This window comes from Mustela putorius, unplaced genomic scaffold (assembly GCF_011764305.1).
Source record: "Mustela putorius furo isolate JIRA1106 unplaced genomic scaffold, ASM1176430v1.1 tig00000135_pilon_pilon_pilon, whole genome shotgun sequence".
Lineage (NCBI taxonomy): Eukaryota > Metazoa > Chordata > Mammalia > Carnivora > Mustelidae > Mustela > Mustela putorius.
The window spans coordinates 446597-466125 of NW_025421292.1; the positions used below are offsets into that span (position 1 = coordinate 446597).

Consider the following 19529-nt stretch of genomic DNA (forward strand, 5'->3'; position numbering starts at 1 on the left):
TAACAGGGTGCCGCATCACCAAACCAGATCTCAAGTGTTTTGGCTTGGGATCCTGTATAGCATGGATGGCACACTTCCAGCAGGGCTTTGAGCCCTGAGCAGATTAGGTCTGGTCCTGTGCAGGTGACTTTGTTTTCATGGCTAGGGCAGATATGTAGGGTATTTTCTGATCCCAGCTTTGCTCTGGAGTCTCAATTCCAATTCTTAACCATTCTGGGTTCTGAAATCATTCTACCCTCCAGCCCCTCTTTATTTATGCTTAAGCTTAGCTGTGTAATAATGATAATAATAATAATAATAATAATAATAAACAAAGCAGGCAAAACCAAGCCAGCCAGAAAGAAGGTGGTGTATTCTCTAGTGCCTTTGGCATGTTTTTATCTCCTCCCAATCTCTTGAATCTTAGATTTTAAAATCTCTCCTTCCACCCTTTCTGGTACCTCCACTGAAAAGGACACTAAATTCTTCACTTTAGGTTCTGGATTATAATTTCCACCTGCGAAACCAATAGTGCCTTTTGCTAAACTCAGTTGTTCCCAATTATAGGGCTTATTCCCAAACATGAACATCTGCGGTTTCCAACCTCATCCTTGGGTCTGCTCCATTGACCCTTTTGACTCAGTATTTCATCTGGCAGTGAGATTACATAGCTGGTTAGTCTCCTTGTTCAGGATTCAGAAAGAACATGTAGAATGTCTACGTTAACTGTTCCAATTCTCCCTTCTAAGATACTAATCCTTGTGTCTTAACATTATTGCAATTGTTCAAAAGTTAGTATTATAAAATACAATCAGAATGTGTTTAGATGGAAATAGAGGGTTATATAAGCAAGTTTGCAATCTGTTAGAGAGATCCATGGTTTAAAAATTAGGACATTTTATCTAAAATCTGGATTAAGTGAGATGTTTTGACAACTCTACTTCTATATTCTTGCATGGAGAAATTGGCTAGACCTGAGCAGCAGCTACCCTCTTTAGACTATACATGATCTTTTTACTGTTTCTAGGTGATGTGCTTCACCTACTCATTTGTATTATCTTCCTGGGCTCCACTAGCATCTGAATTTTTAAAGTCTTAAACCAGAACTTTGGGTTTTAATAGGAATGTAATTTAATTTCAATCTGAGGAACCCCAAAGGATATTGGTATTGCATAAAAATCTTTTGTAACATAGATACAAGGACCAGATTTGAATAATGGAAAATTTGAACATAGTGTGTAATGTGGTTTCATGAATTCTATGTTAAAGATCACCATTGTCAGTATTTGATCTGGTTTAAATAATGAATCACTGTTGCTGTTTCCTGGGAAATTGAGTTAGGAATGGAAGTAATGGGAACTCTTGTAGTTATGGATCAAAAAGATTGTCTGGAAGTCTAATCTCGAAGACTTGGGTAATGTGAAAGCAAACAAATATGAGAAACACGAATCTCAATCTTTTGTACACTTTAGGAATAGAATATATCTTCTTGGGGAAAATCTCACATTTGACAGGCTGAGAAGCAAAGAACTTACTTGAGGTTCTCTGTGAAATCACTAAAAAATAAGCAAAAAGAAAGCCATGTAATTTTTCTTAAATAGAGTAAACATAGTATTATCTAACATTTTCCCCTGGTGTCTCTGAGTAGACTAAGAAGAAAGCATACTTTGAGGGAACACTCAAAATTCTTTCTCCAATTAAACATTACTTTGAACTTCCTGTTTTCTTTCAAAAATTTTGGCTACCTCTTTTATATTTTTCAGGATTTTTTTGTTGTTGTTGTTGTTTTTGTTGACATATGCTACTTTACTTCTTTTCATCAGTATATTCTTAAATTATCTGTAACGTAGGGGAAGCTGTGTAGTAAGAAAGCAAGAGAGCAATAAGAAACTCAAATAACTTTAAGAGACTTTAAGACCTGAGAACCATAGTAGAGAAACAGAATACTTACTTATGGGAGGCGGGGGCACACCTAAAAAGAAAAATAGATATGTGAGTAATTATTTGAAAGAACAAGTTCCCTTCTAGGGAAGCATATTTGTGTGAGGAAGAAGTTTGGTAGTCACATGGCTCTTGGTTCCAACTATGGTTCAGTGAACTGTGTTCCTGGGCAAGTATGTGGCCTTGGTTTCTTAGCCCTTAAAAGAGTTAATTTACTCCAAGGATTAAATGGGATATAATGTAGTTAAAGCACGTGTATAGTTCTTATCACTGAAGAGATGCAAATTTAACAAATGTTTGAAATTAAATGGAAGTTTACTTCACTGAATGAACAGAAGTCAAAGTAATGTGAGAGCTGAGTCTCTGGCTGCTGCACAGGAGTTAGAAATGAGTAGGGCAGAAATAGTTCTATAGGCCATGTAGAGGACAACAACAATAGAAAATAGTAAAAAAAAAAAAAAAAAAAAAAACACAAAAACCAAAACAGACTAAACTTACCTCTGGGCATTGAAGGTGGTGGACCAGCTGAAATACAAAGAAGTATTTTTGTAAGCCTTTTCCACTTTTTCTCCCCACTCTCGGTTTAGAGTTCTTTCTCATTAAGTCATTATAACAATAGGGAAAATGTTCCCTTTGGTCTTTATTTACTTTCAGTGTAAATGAGCAAGATTTGAACTTTCAAAAAACATTAATAAGCATGGAATTTGTCCATGGAACGGCTAGTGGTTAAGGAAATATGTAACCATGCGCAGAAATCCCAGCATAGCCAGGGAAAGAAGCTATAGGACGCCATGGTGGAAGAAACATGGAAGGACTTACTGAGGGCAGGTGGAACTGATCCAACTGGAAAACAGAACAGAGAAAATTGTTACCTCCATTTCCTTTCTTCCCCATTCAATTTGCTTTGTCCCTTGTAACAAGCTATTTTTAACCACTGGGAAGCCTTCATTTCTGATCTTCATTATATATGTAAATCATGCAATTTGACTTCTTCCATAAAATTATTTAAAAACTAGGAGAATTATCGGTAGTTTGAATACAGGATGTCTAAGAAATAGGAGCTTCAAGCCTCTAAAATCCCAAATGGTCGGGGAAATTGTCCTCAGATGTCTTGGAATTCAAATGTGGAAAAACAAACTGGATAGGTAGGGCAGGAGGTCCAAATGAAAAACCGTTTCAGAAACTTCTGATCCCCTCCTTTCTCTTCCATCATTTTTTCCTTTTCTGTAGGCAGCCTCTTGGTGGTCTCTGTAACTAAGCAAAACTTTTTTTCTCCCCTATTAATGTAAATCTGTACTGTTAGAACTTTCTTTAATCATGAATCACCCAGAGGGACTTTGATAATGAAATAGCAAGGAGCCGCAAAGTACCTCAAGCCCTTTGCACAACAACATGGTCAGATAAAGACTCTTGGACCCCACTAAAAGCCAGTTGAGTCCCTGGCAGAGAATTAAATGAATACGCAGACTTACTGTTCTTGTGACGAGTTGATCCTACTAAAAAATAAGCAGAGACATTTCTTATTGCCCCCTGCTCATTTACTCTCCTACTCATTTTTTCTATTGGTAAATTTTCTAGTGATAAAACTTCTTGAAAAGTTTTTCTGATCAGGTGTATTTGAACTTTGCAGAAAACTTACAGTCAGCTGGTGGAATTCAGGTCAATGGAGAAGCAAACACTAAGAAATTAAGTTTCAAGTTCCTGTACTAGAACTCGAATTTCAATAGACATTGCTGGACTTTGATTAAGTGAACAGCAAAGAAACAAACAAACAACTTACTAATTGCTCATATAGATGACCCAGCTGGAAAATAGAAATATCTCCTGAATTTGTTTTCCCTGTTCATTTTTTTTTCTTCTGTATGGAAAGTCCCTCCCAATCTTTAGAAACATGGAGAAACTTTTTTCTCTGCTCTTTAATTTTTTATGTGACTCTGTGAACATTTTAGAAACTTATTAATAACCTAGTGGAATTCTGGGTAATGGGAAAATAAGGGTAAAGGAAATAGGAGCCTTAAGCTATGGCTATCTCAATATGGATGGATAATTTTTGTTTAAGTAGATCTGTTAGACAGTGCTGGAAATAATTGAGTTCCATCATGAAGGGAGACAGTGAAACTTACAAGAGGATCCTGTAGCTGAAAAACAAAAAGAGAAGTCAGTGTAGAAAACTGGTGAAAAGAGGAGTTAATTTTCCTTCTCGTTTTCTGAGAGGGAGTATCAGAAATGTTCATGGAGGGACCATCTAACCCTTATAGATGTTGTGTACTGTACTGGAGAACCCAGCTGCCATCATGCCTTGGGTGATTCTGCCTCCTGCTTAGTCTGAGAGGCTTCAGGAAAGAGAGTTATCTCTTCCCTTTTTGCAGTGAGTGGTAAATGTTTCAAATCCTACAGGAGATTGGTAATTTAAACTGTGCTGCTTTTACTTTCCTACTCCCTGTTTCTGCCACTCTGTGCAAGCTTTCATTCATTCATAGAAATGTCCTCCCCCACCCTTGTTGACAATAGTTTCCTCTGATATGTTTATGTAATATAGTATATCTATATATAGATATGTAATATAGTATATCTAAGTTTTTTGGGTTATTAAGGGGGTTTGTATTCCTCTTCACTCATTCATTCCTTGGGTGGGGATGCAGGCAGATAGTGGAATAAGCAAGAGGCGGAGAAACATGAATATCTATACCCACAAGACAGAAGCAAAGGATTACAGACTCTGCAGGAAGCCAAAGGCAACTACTGTATAAGAACAAGTGTGGAACTTACTAGTCATTTCTGAAGTTTCACCTGGTGGAAAAATGGAAGGGAAAGAAAGGGAGAAATCAGTGTGTATAGAAGGAAGAAAACTCAGTTCTTCCATGATGGGGTTGAAAGGGTAACCACAGGGAGGATGCAGGGAACTCTAAAACCTTCCTGTTAGATCAGTGCATCATCTGGTCTTAAGCTCCTACCCCCATGCTTCACATCCTCAGGTCTTTTGCTGGTCTGGGACAGGAGTATGGCTGTCCTCCTTCCTTTCCATCCCTTTTCAGGGCGCTTAAACTCCATGGCACTAGAGGTTAACCAAATCGTCCTCTCTTATTCATGACTTATTTTGAAAGTCATTTATTCTTTCCATCTTATTATTTTTATCATGTTCAGTTAGCCAGCCTATAGCACTTCATAAGTTTTTTGATGTAGTGTTCATGACTTCATCCCAAAGGCTCAGCTCGGCTTCTGATACAAGAGCTCAGCTAGTTGAAGGAATGTTTGAGTATATCTGACTTGCCTTCTGATAATGTCCTCCTGTTTGGCTTAAACTTTGGAATGCTGTTTCGTAATTTCCAGACTCAGAATTTACAATGACTTGAGTTTGGTTTATTTTGACACCCTCGAGTTTGACATTGGTTTTGCCCTACCTAGTCACAATATTAGCTTACCCTTCACTCTCTTTCATTTATAGTTTGTAGTTGTCTGATGTATCTGGCAGTTTCTATAATTGCAGCCCACCTACCATAATATCCTGTTCACTGAAGGGGTGTGTGTGTGTGTGTGTGCTGGTGTTGGTGTTTGGGACATGGGACAGGATAGGACATGAAGAAAGAGAAGGTATTGGGAGAAAAGATTGGGGAATTCTGTGCAGACTAGAACCTTAGTATTATTCTTTGGTGCACTTTTCCCAGGACACTTGGAAGAAAACTGATAAGACCTCAGTCTATTTAAATTTGATTGTTTTTCTCTTCTTTTATATTTCTTTTAAAATTTGCTTCCTTTTTTAAAAAATTTTCTTTATATTGTCTCTGTTGTCTTTGAAGAGGCCCTTTATGAACAACAAATTATTTCAGAAGTAAAAAGATACCATTATTCTTTCTCTGTTACTTTAGAAAATTCTGTATTATTATAGAAGCCATTATGACCATTCCTGGGGACATTTTCTTACTTTTTTTTCTTAAGAAATAACTTTAGGGAATTCTCAGCAAATGAAACTGAGATGCATGAAAACGTGTCTAAAACCACTGTCCTTATGGTAATAGATACATTTGGGACAGGGGACAAGTCCTCTATACAGTCTAGAAGATCAAAGAAAACACCAGAGGAAAAAGATAGATAAGAGACTTACCACTGGGCCCAGTATATTGCACTAAAAATAGAAAACAAACAAATTATTGTGATTGTTTGAACATGATAAAAACACACATACCACTGTTTTCCAAAGGAGAACAGTTAAATACCTTGCCAGAATTACTAAATCCCAGTCACCAGGATTAAATATTTTTACTGGAGTGTCCTCACCATAAGAATCAGATCTTTCCCTAGGAGACTTGTAACCCTGTTGTAGTTAGAGGGAGAAACATTTCATGCTTGCCTTTAACTATTACAGGTGTTTGAAGTGTAATCTTTTGTATTACTTTCCCTTCATTTTTCCTCATCTTTTTTCTCTCATGTCACTGTTTTTTTCACTCTCTTGGCCTTCCTTCTTTTTGTCTTCTTTCTCATTTCTATGTCTTCCCCCAGATTCTCTCTATTGCATCTTTGCTTTGGAACATTCTTCTAATGTATACTGACAAACTACCATAATTTTTTTTAAGATTTTATTTATTTATTTAACAGAGATCACAAGTAGGCAGAGAGGTAGGCAGAGAGAAAGAGAGAGAGAGAGAGAGAGAGAGAGAGGATGAAACAGGCTTCCTGCCAAGCAGAGAGCCTGATGTGAGGCTTGATGCCAGGACCCTGGGTTCATGACCTGGGCTGAAGGCAGAGGCTTTAACCCACTGAGCCACCCAGGCGCCCCTACCATAATTATTATTAGAAAAATGTTATGCTGCCTTTTATGAATTTGAGTAATATATATGAGTTGATGTATATATAGGAAACTTACCAATAGGTCCTGGAGTTTGCACTAAAAAGAAATCAAGATTGGGATATTAGTATGACTGTTTGTATGAAGAATAAACTTTTCATTAATTTTATTCTAGGGTGAGGCTTTGGGAGGTCGAGAAGAAGTGATAATAGTAATAACATTAGGGAGAACTAATCCAAGTATGATAAATACATAGCAAAAGAGATATTTAGCATATATTACAACTCAACCTGAGACGAGGATCTCTCTAGAATCACTGTCAACCTAGGAAAGGCTAGAGACATTAAAGATATAAACTTTGTCTTTTTCTTTATATTTTCTTTCCTGTCAGTAACAAAAGATGGCGCTCTTTTAAAGGATCACCCTGTACTAAAATATTTCTATTTCCGATTTCTATATGCTCTAGGGTAGCCATGAAGGTAGGATGTAGGATATAGTCTTCTCAGTTTCCAGTTTACTGACTACTGCTTTGATTGGCTTGTATCTCTGGGGAAAAGTCAACAAAACCTTCAGTTTTCAATGAGAATTTGGCCTTCAGTTGATTTTCTAGTTCTGACTAAACCTGCTATCTTACTTGACAACATTCCTTTAATTTACGAATGATCCTTGGGGCACCTGGGTAGTTCAGTCAGTTAAGCATCTGACTCTTGATTTCAGTTTTGATCATGACATCTGGATCACGAAATCGAGCCCCACATTGTGCTCCATGCTCAGAACACAGACTTGTTAAGACTCTCTCTTTCCCTCCCATCTCCCTCAATCACTCTCTCTCTAAAATAAATAAATAAACAAATAATAAATAATAAAAATTTTTAAAAATGTAAGGAAGAATGATTCTTGTTGATAAATTGCATGTTAACTGGGAGAACTATAAATACCCTTCAGAAAGCCTTATCTTTGGGCTTCCCTAAGTGTAGTGACCATGTATTTGATCATGTTCCTTATAGAATCCCTGAAGGTTATGTTGTGGAGTTCTTATAGGTTATTTTGGTTCTTGGGCTTCTAATTCCAAGCAACTCCTATGGGAGGCAATGGGTGCTTGGGTGGCGATGCAGACACTTGCATAGACCACATCAAGGACTACTGTCACAGACAAGAGGTGGTTGATGCTTCCCTAGTGGCAAGCTGTGTTTCCTTCTTTAAGTCCCACTGAGTAGCCTGGCGAAAGCTGGGATCATTATGTGAGTCTGTATGGTTAACTGAGTCTAAAAAGACCACCCCGCCTTTCAGTGGGCATTACATTATCTTTCTTCTCCATAGCTCCTTGCTTCATGGCACTCATCATGGGAAATATCCCAGTTCTAACCCATAAGTCCCCAACCTTTAGCTCTGACTTTTTTTTTTTTTTCCGTGTAAAAAAGCTAGAAGGTAGATTACCGGTTGTGGATATTATAGGCCATGAGTTGTAGACAAGCCAGAAATTTAGGTATTTTGCAAAAGTAATTTAATATTTGCTTGACTGTATCTATTTTTAAAAAATGCCCTTGATCCTGGATTAGATTTCTTAGGACATTTACCCTCTGGTATAAGCCACTAAAAATTTAGACAGATAATCATTTCAAATATTATTTTGTCTTTCTTTGTTTTCCTGTATGTCTTACCCATTTCTTTTTTAACTTGTGACTCTTTTGTAGACTTCTTTCATAGCTTTATTTATATTCATTTATTCTTTTTTCTTCTCCTGCCTCCAACTCAATCTCCTGCCTTCAACTTCCTTCCTACTTTGTTCCTTTTAAATTTCTCTCGATTTTTCTCTTTTTAACATATACCTTTATTCTGTTATTCCTTGTATTGCATCTTCTCTCACTTTCTCTCCCCATAGGCATTTTTGTCCACTATTTTTAATATTCTAAGTGCAAGTGCATTGCATTTCTAACTAAAACCCTTTTGAACACTCAAAATGGTAGTGGAAAGAACTCAAGAGTTAGCATAACTTTAGTTCTAACTTCATTAATCATCTTACTTCCCTATTTTTTGAGGAATGACTTCTGAATTTCAACTTTTTCATCTCTCAAGATGGGTATAATACCCACTTACCTACCACCATTGAAATACTATGTAAAGCCAACAAAATAATGCATGGGAGAATTAGAAAAATGGTAAACCATTACAGGAATCATATAGGGAGTGTTCACTTCAGCAGCACATATACTAAAATTGGAACAATACAGAGAAGATTAGCGTGGCCCATGTGCAAGGATGATATGCAGATTCATGAAGGAATCACACCAAGAGTGACTAGGTACAGATACAGGACTTACATTCATTCTGTCAGGCAAATATTTTTTTAGGTTTCTAATTTCACAAATTCCTATTTTTTTTTTTTTTTTTTTTTTTTTTAGGAATCCTATAACCTAGTGTGTGAAGCAATAACTATTTGCTCTTAGTTTGTAAATATGTAATTATGGACAACTATATCTTGGAACCTAACCATTATTTCTAATGTTTCCATGGAAAAATGCAATAGGACAAGTTTCTAAAAGTTGACAAAAATAAAACCTAACTATAGTGGACAGAATTTTTCATAGAAATTAGATAGTAAGAAAAACATAATCTAATAAATTAATCTAAGAACATAATCTAATAAAAATTATTTTCAAGGAAAGCAAGAAGTTTAGGTGTAATGTTCCAAATCTTTATTACATGTTGGTTCTAGAAAGCTAGATTATAGAATTTAGAAAAGACCTCTCCTAGTGGGGGGTTATTTTTTCACTTCGTATTTCAGCTTCATTGTATCTTTTTATTGCAGAACCTGGGGGAATCTACCCTCTAAGAATTCTGAGTGGGATAATGAGACAGTGGAAAAATCTGATCTTGGAGTCCATAGGCATGAATCATTTGAAATAAAAATCAACTGAGCATTAGATGACTTACCAATGGTTTTTTGAGAGAGCTCTAGAAAAACAAACAAAAGGAAAGAGAAAAGAAATCAGTAGCTGCTCTCTGGTTCTGGAGCCCATAGTTCTCATTTGCATGCTTTCCTGGTGAGAATCTGTGCCATTAAACTTGGGCTCAGCTACAATGGGGTAGTAGGGATGTTGACTTTCTTCATGGATGCTAATACATATAAAGGCTTCCTTATCTAATGGATTCACTGAGAGGCTAAGTAGCAAAGGTACTAAATAGAAGTCACGCTTTTGGCCCATATAAACCCCGCAGAGGGTTGGAAAAATCCTTCTACATTTAAACTTAATTTTCTTCCTTTCCCCTATAATTTCACTTGTGTCTATCTCATTCTGTTTTTAAAAGTCCTTCATGTGATGTTGATAAGCCACTGGAAACTTTCAAGAGTTCATCTTCCACTTTATAGTTTGTGTTTGGTACTGGAATGTACATCCACATTATCATTAATGATTTACTGAAATGGTAGATAGAAGACAACAAAAAGACCAAGAAAATGTGGACCCCAAACCCCTGAAATCCCAACATAGAATCCAGGGAAAGGTCCCTAAGACACTAAACTAAATTAAAATTCTCTACAGTGAAGAATCAGGCAGTAAACTTACTGATAGGTCCCGTAGCTCCTGCTGAGAAACAGAAAGGGAAAGAGAGAAAGAGAAGAGGAGAGAGAGGGAGATAATCAGTATGCTTTATCACTCTGAGGGAAATAGCCATTCTTTAACCCTTATTCTAGAGGGAGTGTCGTAAGTAGAAATCCTAGGAACATCAAGGGTTGTTTGCATGGCAATCCTCAGGCAGGCTCCATGTTGTACAATATAGGGGACTTCCAGGAATGGGACCTCCCCTTGTTTACAGTAATATTTGCAACCTTTAGAGGATTGCAATAAACTTATTCCATACTAATTCATAATGTCTCCTTTAAAAATTTTCCTCTCTCTTTTTTCTCTCATTCCATTAAGATCTCACTGTTATTTGAAAAGCAAACCTTCCTTTGCTGACAGGGCATTGTGACTGCTGTTAAGAGGATCCTTTTCTTTTCTATTTTCTTATGCTAGCCCATGGGCTTTGTAGTCTTTCTACTTCATGCATGGCTTCTTTGGAAACTGTGTAATAGGAATACTAGAGAAGTTGAGAAACATGGCATCAAGAAAGCAGGGCAGATCAGTACTTAAGATTTTATGGGTGAGAAATTAAAGGAACCAGAGTGCAGAAGCAATTTGATGATACTTACGAATTGGTGCTGTGAATTGCACTAAAATACAAAGAAGAGGAAAATCAGCAGGTTTGACATTATGAATGCTCATGCATTTGCCACCAATTTTTTTTAAAGAAACTGTGAAGCAGCTGAACCAGAGGGAGCATACTACTACTGCAATTCAGTAGATAATTTTAACAAAGAAGCCCCATAGCCTTCCCTCCAGATTAAGTCATTTGGCATTCATCTTAAATGAGAAAACTATGGCAGAGGTGAACATATAAAACTGGGGTTAAAGGTTGTAAATCTTTCCTTCACTTTCATTCCTCCTTCCTTTCTCTGTCTGCCCACCCAACACTCAGCTCTCTCAAAGGACTAACATTCCTGGGGTAAGTGGGATGTCAGTTCTGTATTTTTTTTTTTCCCATTACCACCTCCTCTTTTGTCTTTATTATGCTTATTCTTTTCCTCCTCCTAGAACCACCTGTTCTGGGAGTGCTTCCTCAGTTTAAGGAAGTCCACAAATAGTTATTTTAATTATTTTCATAATAATAATGGGATGTTTCCTCTGGTTTTAAATATTTATTTGTATTTCATATTATTTTAAATATGAATGATTTTACTTTCCCTTGTCTTAAACTCAGTGACAGTTCAGGGTAGTTTGTTTTTTTTGTTTTTTTGTTTTTTCTGATGTCTTCAGCATCAGGAGGGGTCAGTAATTTAAATGTAATCATGCAGTCAATTAGTATGAGTAAGAAAGCCTGGATATAGAAAGAGCTCCTGTAAGGAGAAGTCCCATAGTTCACAGAAGACCAACGAGTGTTAGAGTTAAGAAACAGAAAAAGAACTCACTTATGGGTCCAATGGTTCCAGCTAATATATGAGAAAAATAAGACAGACTAATTAGAATTGTTCTTCGGCACAGAAAATTTAGTTTGCACTGAAATTATTCTTGGGAGAACATCATAAATGCAGACACAGGGAACAAAATTTCTATTTCAGAAGAATAATAAATACATTTTTTTCTTCATTTTCCACCATGGACGATCCCTGTAACACTGGTATCTGACAGCTGGAGTTGCAGGGATGCAGTGCTCAGGGTGCCTTTCCTGATGGATCACTGAAACTCAGTAGATTCCACAAGCCATTGATTTTTTTTCAAGCTGGGCTAATTTGAACTAATTTAGCCAGAACCTATGGCCTCATCTTCTGAAGGAGACAGTGGGAATTTCTGTCTCCTGGTGGGTGACCTCAGCTCCCTTATTAGAGTAATTTGGCCTGCAATATCTGAGCACAAAAGGGAATAGGAACTCTCAGATGGCTCAAGACTTTCATAGTTGCAGTAGGCTGGTAAAGAGCTTGAGGCTTGACCCACATGATTACCAATAACAGCCTTCTTTACAAACACCATACATACAGACACCTCTTTGTACCTCTAGGGCTACATGTGCTTTAGTGACACTTCCCCAGTGTTTATTCTTGATTGACTTTATTTTAATCAGGTTTCATGTGTATAAATGCTCCAGGAAGAGCAGACTCAGCGTGTGATTTGTCATGAGCTCTAATCCTCAAATTATTCTTCTTCCTTTAATGTTGCCTGTGCCCTAGGAACATCCTCAGAAGTGATGGATAGAAATACGTTAATAAATGAATGAACCCTTGATGAGTTTCATTTTTCTTGTCATCGACTTTAAAGTTATTCTTGCTATGGAGAATCTGAAGGGATGGAAGACCTGGTTAAACTTGGATCTAGTGCACTCAAATTTTTATTCCTTTTCTAGCTATAAGAGATTGAAACTCTGTTAGTAATGGTTCTAAGGCACCTGGGGATTTTCTTAAAAATGCAGATTCTGATTTAGTGGGTCTTAGGTGGAGATGCTTCACTGCCAAGAAACTCCAAGGTGAGGCTAATGCAGATAGATCCTTGGGCCCAATTTAAGCAACAGGCCATTAAGTGACTGGTAAAATCTCAGAACATGTATAGGACACTGTTTACATTTATGACTTTTTTTTCCTTTTCTGTGTCAACTGTCTCTCACCCATCCCTCATTCCCAGTGCTTCTGCCAGAGATGTTTGTTGTAATGTCATTAAGATGCTACTGGGACACTTCTTTCAGACTTATTCTTTGTTGACAGTGGGGGACCCTCAGTCAGTCAGAGCTGGGACTTGCTGCTCTCTTCCTCTGAGTGTGACTGGGATTTCTAGCAAGGGACCGTACTACCTTCCTAACACTTTTATTCTTAACATGTTTCCCTTGCCAATTGAGTCTCAAGATTTTGAGAAATTTAAAAGTAATAGTACTATTACTGAGTACTACTACTAGTACTACTACCACTAGTAGTAGTACTCAGTAATAGTACTAGTACTATAGTACTAGTAATATATATTACTATAATATAGTAATAGTACTAGTAATAGTACTAATAGTACTAGTACTGAGGAAGTACTATTACTTCTTCAGAAGGCTCCCAGCTTATTAAAATAAGAATAGGGGATAAAGAAGGAGAAAAGAATTGACAATTTGTGCAGGAGGAAATAAAAACATCCATGAGTAGCAGAGTCTTACATATTCTAACAAAGCACATGGGAATTAAAGCATAGAAAAGGAACTCACTTATAGGTCCTGCTGAACCTGCTAAAATACAAACATAAAGAGGTAAGTCTGGAGAGAACATGACTGAAAGATGTACATTTCAGGGAACTTCAGGTCAAGCATTTACTACATTATTATATTTAGGTGGAAAGCAGGAGGAAGTAAGTCTGGCTTACATCCTCCCCCCCCCCTTTTTTTTTTCTTAAAGAGACTCTTAAAATCATATTTCCTACAATTATTGTTCTTGTTCTCAATTTTTACTATCTTCCTATTATCAAATCCTTCTAAAATTTTCTGTTTGTTTTTGGTAAAGAACTTCATCCAACCACAGAATTTTTCCTTTCACCTATGAATTAATTTTATTAGCAGAGTTTCCACTTTACTAAATAAGAAAATTGTCACTTAGAGGGATCTTGAAATCATCCTCAAGTTCCTCACACTGGTAAAGGAAAAGGAGAACAGTAAAATAGTGAGATGTCTCCTTTCCTCCTCCTTTATGTGCCTACTTAACCTCACTCCAGCCCCCCCACCCAATAGTAGGCACTTTGTAGAAGACCAAACAAAAATAAAAACAAAACAAAAGAAGAAACAAAACAAACAAACAAACAAACAAAAAACTGGAGTTAAAAAATAAGAGAAACTTACATAAAGGTTCTGGAGTTACTTTGAGGATTTTTGCATCACCTGTGATGAAAAATGACGAGAACTATGAGAGATAAAATTTGTTTAAACAAACAAACAAACAAAGACAAGTATAATGTCATCCTGATTTAGACTTTCAGAGAGCATGAAGTGTAGGCAATCCTACTCCTTCCTGCCCACATGTGTGGTACAAATAGTCTTGAGATTAAGGATCCAAGACTAGGGGCATTTGGGTGGTTCAGACGGTTAAGCATCTCTTAATTTGGCTCAGGTCATGTTCTCAGGATAATGAGATCAAGCCCTGTGATGGGGTCAGTGTGGAGCCTGCTTAAGATTCTCTCACCTTCTCCTTCTGCCCCTCCCCATTCTCTCCAGCACAATCATCTCTTTCTTAAATAAATAAATAAACATCCAAGACCAGAGAGTCCCAGCTTCACTTCTCTCTAGTTTTATGACTACATAAGTCACAAAACATTACTTTCTTTATCTTTAAAATGGGAATTATATCTCCTTTCTTAGAGGCATGGCTACGGTGAAAAATCAAAAATAATAATGGATAGAAAAGCTGATAAATTCTTTCAGAATTGTTATGGAAAGAACTATTCAGTGACTACAAAGGAATGAAACTCTTATGCAAAATAGGAAGCTTTCATTGTGTTTAAAGTCTTCAGCTTTAGCTTACTTCTTCTCTGTTTTCTCTATTTTCCCCTTACACCTTTTATTGTCATTTGGAAAGTTCTGAATGCCCGTGACAGGGCATTTTCATGAGCACTTCATTGTGTTGTTTTGGTTTGCTGATCTGTGTGATTTCACTCTAAAAAAAAATCCCTTTTATTTCTTGGTTACTTCAGTACCTTAGTTATACCCATTGATGTTCCAGTGAGATTGGCAGCAGTGGAGAACCATGGTTTCTTCCTTGAGAGGAACCAATCTTACATTAAGATGTCAAGACCTCTTTACTGAAACAAGTTTATGTGTGTGATGAATTAATTTTCCCATGGAATTTCAAAAAGGTTTTGTTTATGTGTGAAATTATGATTTGAAGTTTTAGAACCTACTTTGGTCTTCCATTTTCCTGTTCTGGAAATTTTTGCTGAAATTCTTCCTCCTTATTGTTTTCTTCTCCATTCTTTCTTATTTTCCCTATTCAAATCTTTTTTCCTTATGTAGCTTTATTTCTCTACTGAATGTTGTTTATGAGCCGATGTATTATTTTAAAAAATTATATTTAGTAAGAAAGCTTTTAGGCAGTTAAAAATTTGCAGCTTATTTCTCTTAAAATTATTTTGTTTTTACTTGTATATTTATGACTCCATATTTGTTTGCCAGTTTGTTGAGTTTAGAGGGAAATAGTAGCTTTTCACAGAAATGTTAAGATCTCAGCACTTGGAAAGAGATTCTGCCTTTTCTAGGTGCTATAGACTAAGGTAACATACTGCTACTTCCACTACCAAATAAAGATTATTTATAAAAGATAACACCCATATACTTAGGATTTAAGAACATTGACCCATATTAGGCATGATGAATGTATTTCAGTTAATAGACTAAATCTGATCAATTAGTAGCATTGATTAGTAGCATCCCAGGACATGAAAAAAATTTTAGATTGTATGTGGGCTGAGCAGGAAAGAGAACTATGATCACCCACTGGTACCTGCCACAGGCAAAGGTATACAGAGAGGAACATATATCATATATTTTTGGAAATTTTTGAACTTAGAATTTTGTAGTCTTGTCCAATTGAAGACAAATGCATGACAGTGAAATGTTTCCACTTACTTTCAAAGTGAAGAAGCAGATAAAAATCTTAATTATAAGACTTGAATATCCTGCCAAAACACTTAAGTATTATGTATGTTTAGATTAAGGGCATAGCTTCTGTGGACAGTCTGCCTAATGAGAATATCAGAATTAGTTATCTTAGAGTGTGCCAAATTTTCCACTCTAAATGGAAATCCTGGTTGTCTGTGTGGGGGTCACATGACCAATTGCATTAGCAAGTCTCATGAGTTGTGAATCTGTCAGTTTAAGGGGATAGTGGGGAAGTTGGTTCTTGAAAAGTGCACACTCTATCTAGAAGCATTCACATTCAGAATTTAAAATAATGTGATGCTAGTCAACCAGAACACATGTATTAGTGGCACTGGGCTAGTGGTTGCCAATTTGGGAGCTCTACTTTGGAAAAGGAAGGGTTTAAGTGAGTACCCTACATATTTCAACAATAGTAGAGTGTGAGATTCACATCACCACAGATTGTGGCCTGGATCAAGATAGACCAAATAATTTCCTTTGTTTCACTAATTTAATCATAGGTGTTGGTTGGGTCACATTAAATTAAAACCTGTAATTCACAAACTTATTCAGGTTGTGAAGCACCTGGAAGTTGTGATATTTTTAGGAAAATCATGAAATCAAGATTTTTGAGCAAGAAGTAATTTTACTCATTGTGACCAAAAATATAATATTCAATAGGAAAAATTTTGTCAGAAGCATATAGCTTAGAAGAAAAAAAAAATCTGTCAATTAGGATTATCTCTTTTTAAATTTTTAAAATTTTTTGTCACTTTCCCTAATTCCTTACTTTTCTGCCCTTCATTCCTCTCTCTGTCTTCCCTTTGTTTAGAAAATGTATTCATTTGCTTTGGCAATAAATGGGAATCAGTTCCAGTACACTGATTTAAGCCTTATCACCTCAATTTTCTTCTTTCTCCATTCATGTATTCTATATTCTCTCACTTTTCTCTTCTTTTCTGTTAGTTTTTCAATTGGTAGTTGAAATTGTAACAATTTAATGAGAAATTAAATAACGTGCCTTTGTTCAAAGAACCAGTAAATAGGGAGCTGGCATACAACTCTAGGCAGCCTGGCTCCATAACCCTCATCTGTAACAGTCTCCCTGTATATTTATAATACATTAGTTAACAACCAAACTTATTTTTAAAGTGGTTTTTAATAGTTCTTATTATGCCACTCTCAGTTCATGGAGAAATAATGCATATTTTCAATAATGGGATGAGCAGTAACATATTCCCAAGGCCACGGCCAAAGTAAATAGCATAATTTCCTTCTTTGTGGGGGTGGGGGAGTAATGTAGTTAGAAAGGGACACAGAATCCAGGGAGGGCCTGTTGGGATGGAAGAAAATCAAATTTGCTCTAAGAGGGAGAGGGAGTTAATGGAAAAGTACAAGGATACAGAAGAGAGAAGTTATGGCTGCTGAAGAAATGTGGGGCTGGGAGTAGAGGTCCCATGACATAACATGAGTGCAGGAATTTGCTTGAAAGCAAGAAGGGGTGTGTCATTGCTTGGGGAGAAAGGTGAGACAGGTGAGCATGGTGCAGGTAAGATAACTAATGAAGGAGAAGGTGGAGAATGATGAACCTCAAGTGTTCTCTCTGACATAGCATATCTTCCCAGATAAGACAAGATATCCTCTGCCTAGTGTGGGAGCCCTATAATAACAGATTTTGAAAGAAGAAGAAAAACTTACTCATGGATCCTTGCAGTAATACTAAAGAGCAATAACAAATATTTAAATCAGTTTAGAGTTAATGCTTTAAATAATCCATCCATTTCCCAGAAGTCTTTACAGAAACTGTACTCTCCATTCCCCAGTAGGCACATGGATTACCACCCATGGATCTTGAATCTTCCTCCCCCTTGGACACTACCCAGGAGTGAAAATCTCAGGGAAGTCTCCAGGTTTACTGTATTTTCAATATTCTGATTTCATCCAGCACCTTTCCTTTCCCCTGTTTTCCACTCCTCCCTCTTTCTTTCTTTCCTCTTCTCAGTTTGGAGAATCTCCTCTCCATGAAGTAATAGCTTCAAGAACTGAAAAAAGATAATGTTACAAACATTCCAATTTTATAACAAAAGAAGACCAAGGTGTAGAGAGTCTGTGCCTGAGTATGTGAAAAAAGTATATGTAGTTTTCACCTCCAATTTTTCTGATTCAAAGTTCAATGCACTTTCCTCTGTACTGCATGGAGTTTTCTCTTTCTGGAATATTCCTTTAAAAAGTAAATTAACTTCTTATTACATATTCACTCTCTCTCTCTTTTGTTCTTTTTATTACTCTCTGGAGTGTTCCTCTTATTAAAAAACAAAAACAAAAACAAAACCCTAAATAATAGGGAATGTTTCTGGAACTTTCAGTATTAAATCATGACAGTACTAGTGATATGTAAACTACTATAGCATGAACCCCACTATATTCAGTGGCAGAAGGCTGAGCATTTGTCTTATTTGCCTTATGGTAGAGATTAAATTCCTGTGTGAAGATTGATCTTAGATCATTTCCATCATCTTTTTGGAAACGTATTTAACCAATCTCTAAAAAGACAAGATTTAACAATGCTCTGTTAGGTTCAACTTTTTTTTTTTTTTAATTTTTTATTTTTTATAAACATATATTAGTCTAAATCCACAGACTGAGGTCCTGTGTTCCTGGGCTTTTTAGCCTTACCTAATCAAATCTAGGATAATGGGGAAGCAAAAAGACTGACATTCTAAGTTTAGGACCTGCCTGGGAAGGGGAAGACAAGGAGAACAAGATCCCCAGATATCAAGGATTCATGCCAGAGAAACAGTCAGAAGCATGCTCAGTTCCCTTGTAAACTGTGGTAAATGGACACACAGGTAAATTCATGAGGTCAGCTGTTTAAAGTCATCATAGTTAAACCCCTTTGACGAGAAGCTTCAGGAAGAAGCTCTCCACTCCCTTCCTCTGGGATTTGGTCACAGAGAGTGGAAAGATCCTGTGCTTTGGTGCCGTGACAGAGGCCCAGAGGCCAGACAAATGACTGGGGATGAACAGGGAGGTCATTTATGTCTTCTTTGTAAAGGCTGAAACTCTGTAGGGAACGTGGAAGACGTTAAGTCTTGGTTAAACTTTCTTTAGTTGTCCTATGTACTCCTTTCTTTTCACCTCTTGCTTACTCATGTGTGTCTTTCCTGAATTGAGAAATAGAAAGGGACTTAAATATTCTGGAGTTGACACTGAGGAATAATAGCAAAAATCCACAAGAGTTTGGATGAACAGTGTGAAAAGCTTATGATTCTCATGGAACTCTTTTTAGAGAGGGGGTCCAGATTAGTCTTCATGAGATACATACAGTGGGTGTTCAGATGCTAGAACACTTGGATTTTAATTCTAATTCCTCTACGTACTACCTGTGTGACCTTGCACAAGTCATTTAATTTTTTGTGTCTTATTCATTTTAAGTACAAAATTTATAGTAAAATATAATTCATAGAATTGCTATGAATGTGTAACACATATACTTCATCTATATTACAACAGTAGTTTCAAATTGTAGTCCTTATCTACGTATACCTATATACACCTGCATGGGACACATGGACCATAGCCTCCTCTGCCTCCGGCACTGTGTGGGTTTAAGATTTTCAGAGAAATAATAGAATCAAAC

The 19529-nt window shown here is 36.6% G+C and overlaps 1 protein-coding gene and 1 non-coding gene across 8 annotated transcripts in view; one reads left to right on the plus strand and one right to left on the minus strand.

The window, feature by feature from the left end:
* TSBP1 (testis expressed basic protein 1) overlaps nucleotides 1–19529 on the minus strand; it is a 93613-nt gene that overhangs the window by 53264 nt on the left and 20820 nt on the right. For 3 of the 7 annotated variants that reach the window (XM_045074653.1, XM_045074651.1, XM_045074647.1), the window contains 15 exons: nucleotides 14099–14137; nucleotides 13475–13495; nucleotides 11712–11732; nucleotides 10896–10916; nucleotides 10270–10290; nucleotides 9638–9658; nucleotides 6782–6802; nucleotides 6023–6043; nucleotides 4690–4710; nucleotides 4044–4058; nucleotides 3393–3416; nucleotides 2740–2763; nucleotides 2419–2445; nucleotides 1931–1951; nucleotides 1515–1535 (listed from right to left, as the gene is read on the minus strand). In XM_045074653.1, the coding sequence (XP_044930588.1) occupies nucleotides 1515–1535; nucleotides 1931–1951; nucleotides 2419–2445; nucleotides 2740–2763; nucleotides 3393–3416; nucleotides 4044–4058; nucleotides 4690–4710; nucleotides 6023–6043; nucleotides 6782–6802; nucleotides 9638–9658; nucleotides 10270–10290; nucleotides 10896–10916; nucleotides 11712–11732; nucleotides 13475–13495; nucleotides 14099–14137 (339 nt within the window). The remainder of the gene's footprint in view (nucleotides 1–1514; nucleotides 1536–1930; nucleotides 1952–2418; nucleotides 2446–2739; nucleotides 2764–3392; nucleotides 3417–4043; nucleotides 4059–4689; nucleotides 4711–6022; nucleotides 6044–6781; nucleotides 6803–9637; nucleotides 9659–10269; nucleotides 10291–10895; nucleotides 10917–11711; nucleotides 11733–13474; nucleotides 13496–14098; nucleotides 14138–19529) is intronic. The other 4 variants (XM_045074648.1, XM_045074650.1, XM_045074652.1 and 1 more) reach the window with 4 other exon arrangements.
* On the plus strand, nucleotides 8891–8997 carry LOC123390665. The gene has a single exon (XR_006605207.1). It is a non-coding gene; the product is annotated as a U6 spliceosomal RNA (small nuclear RNA).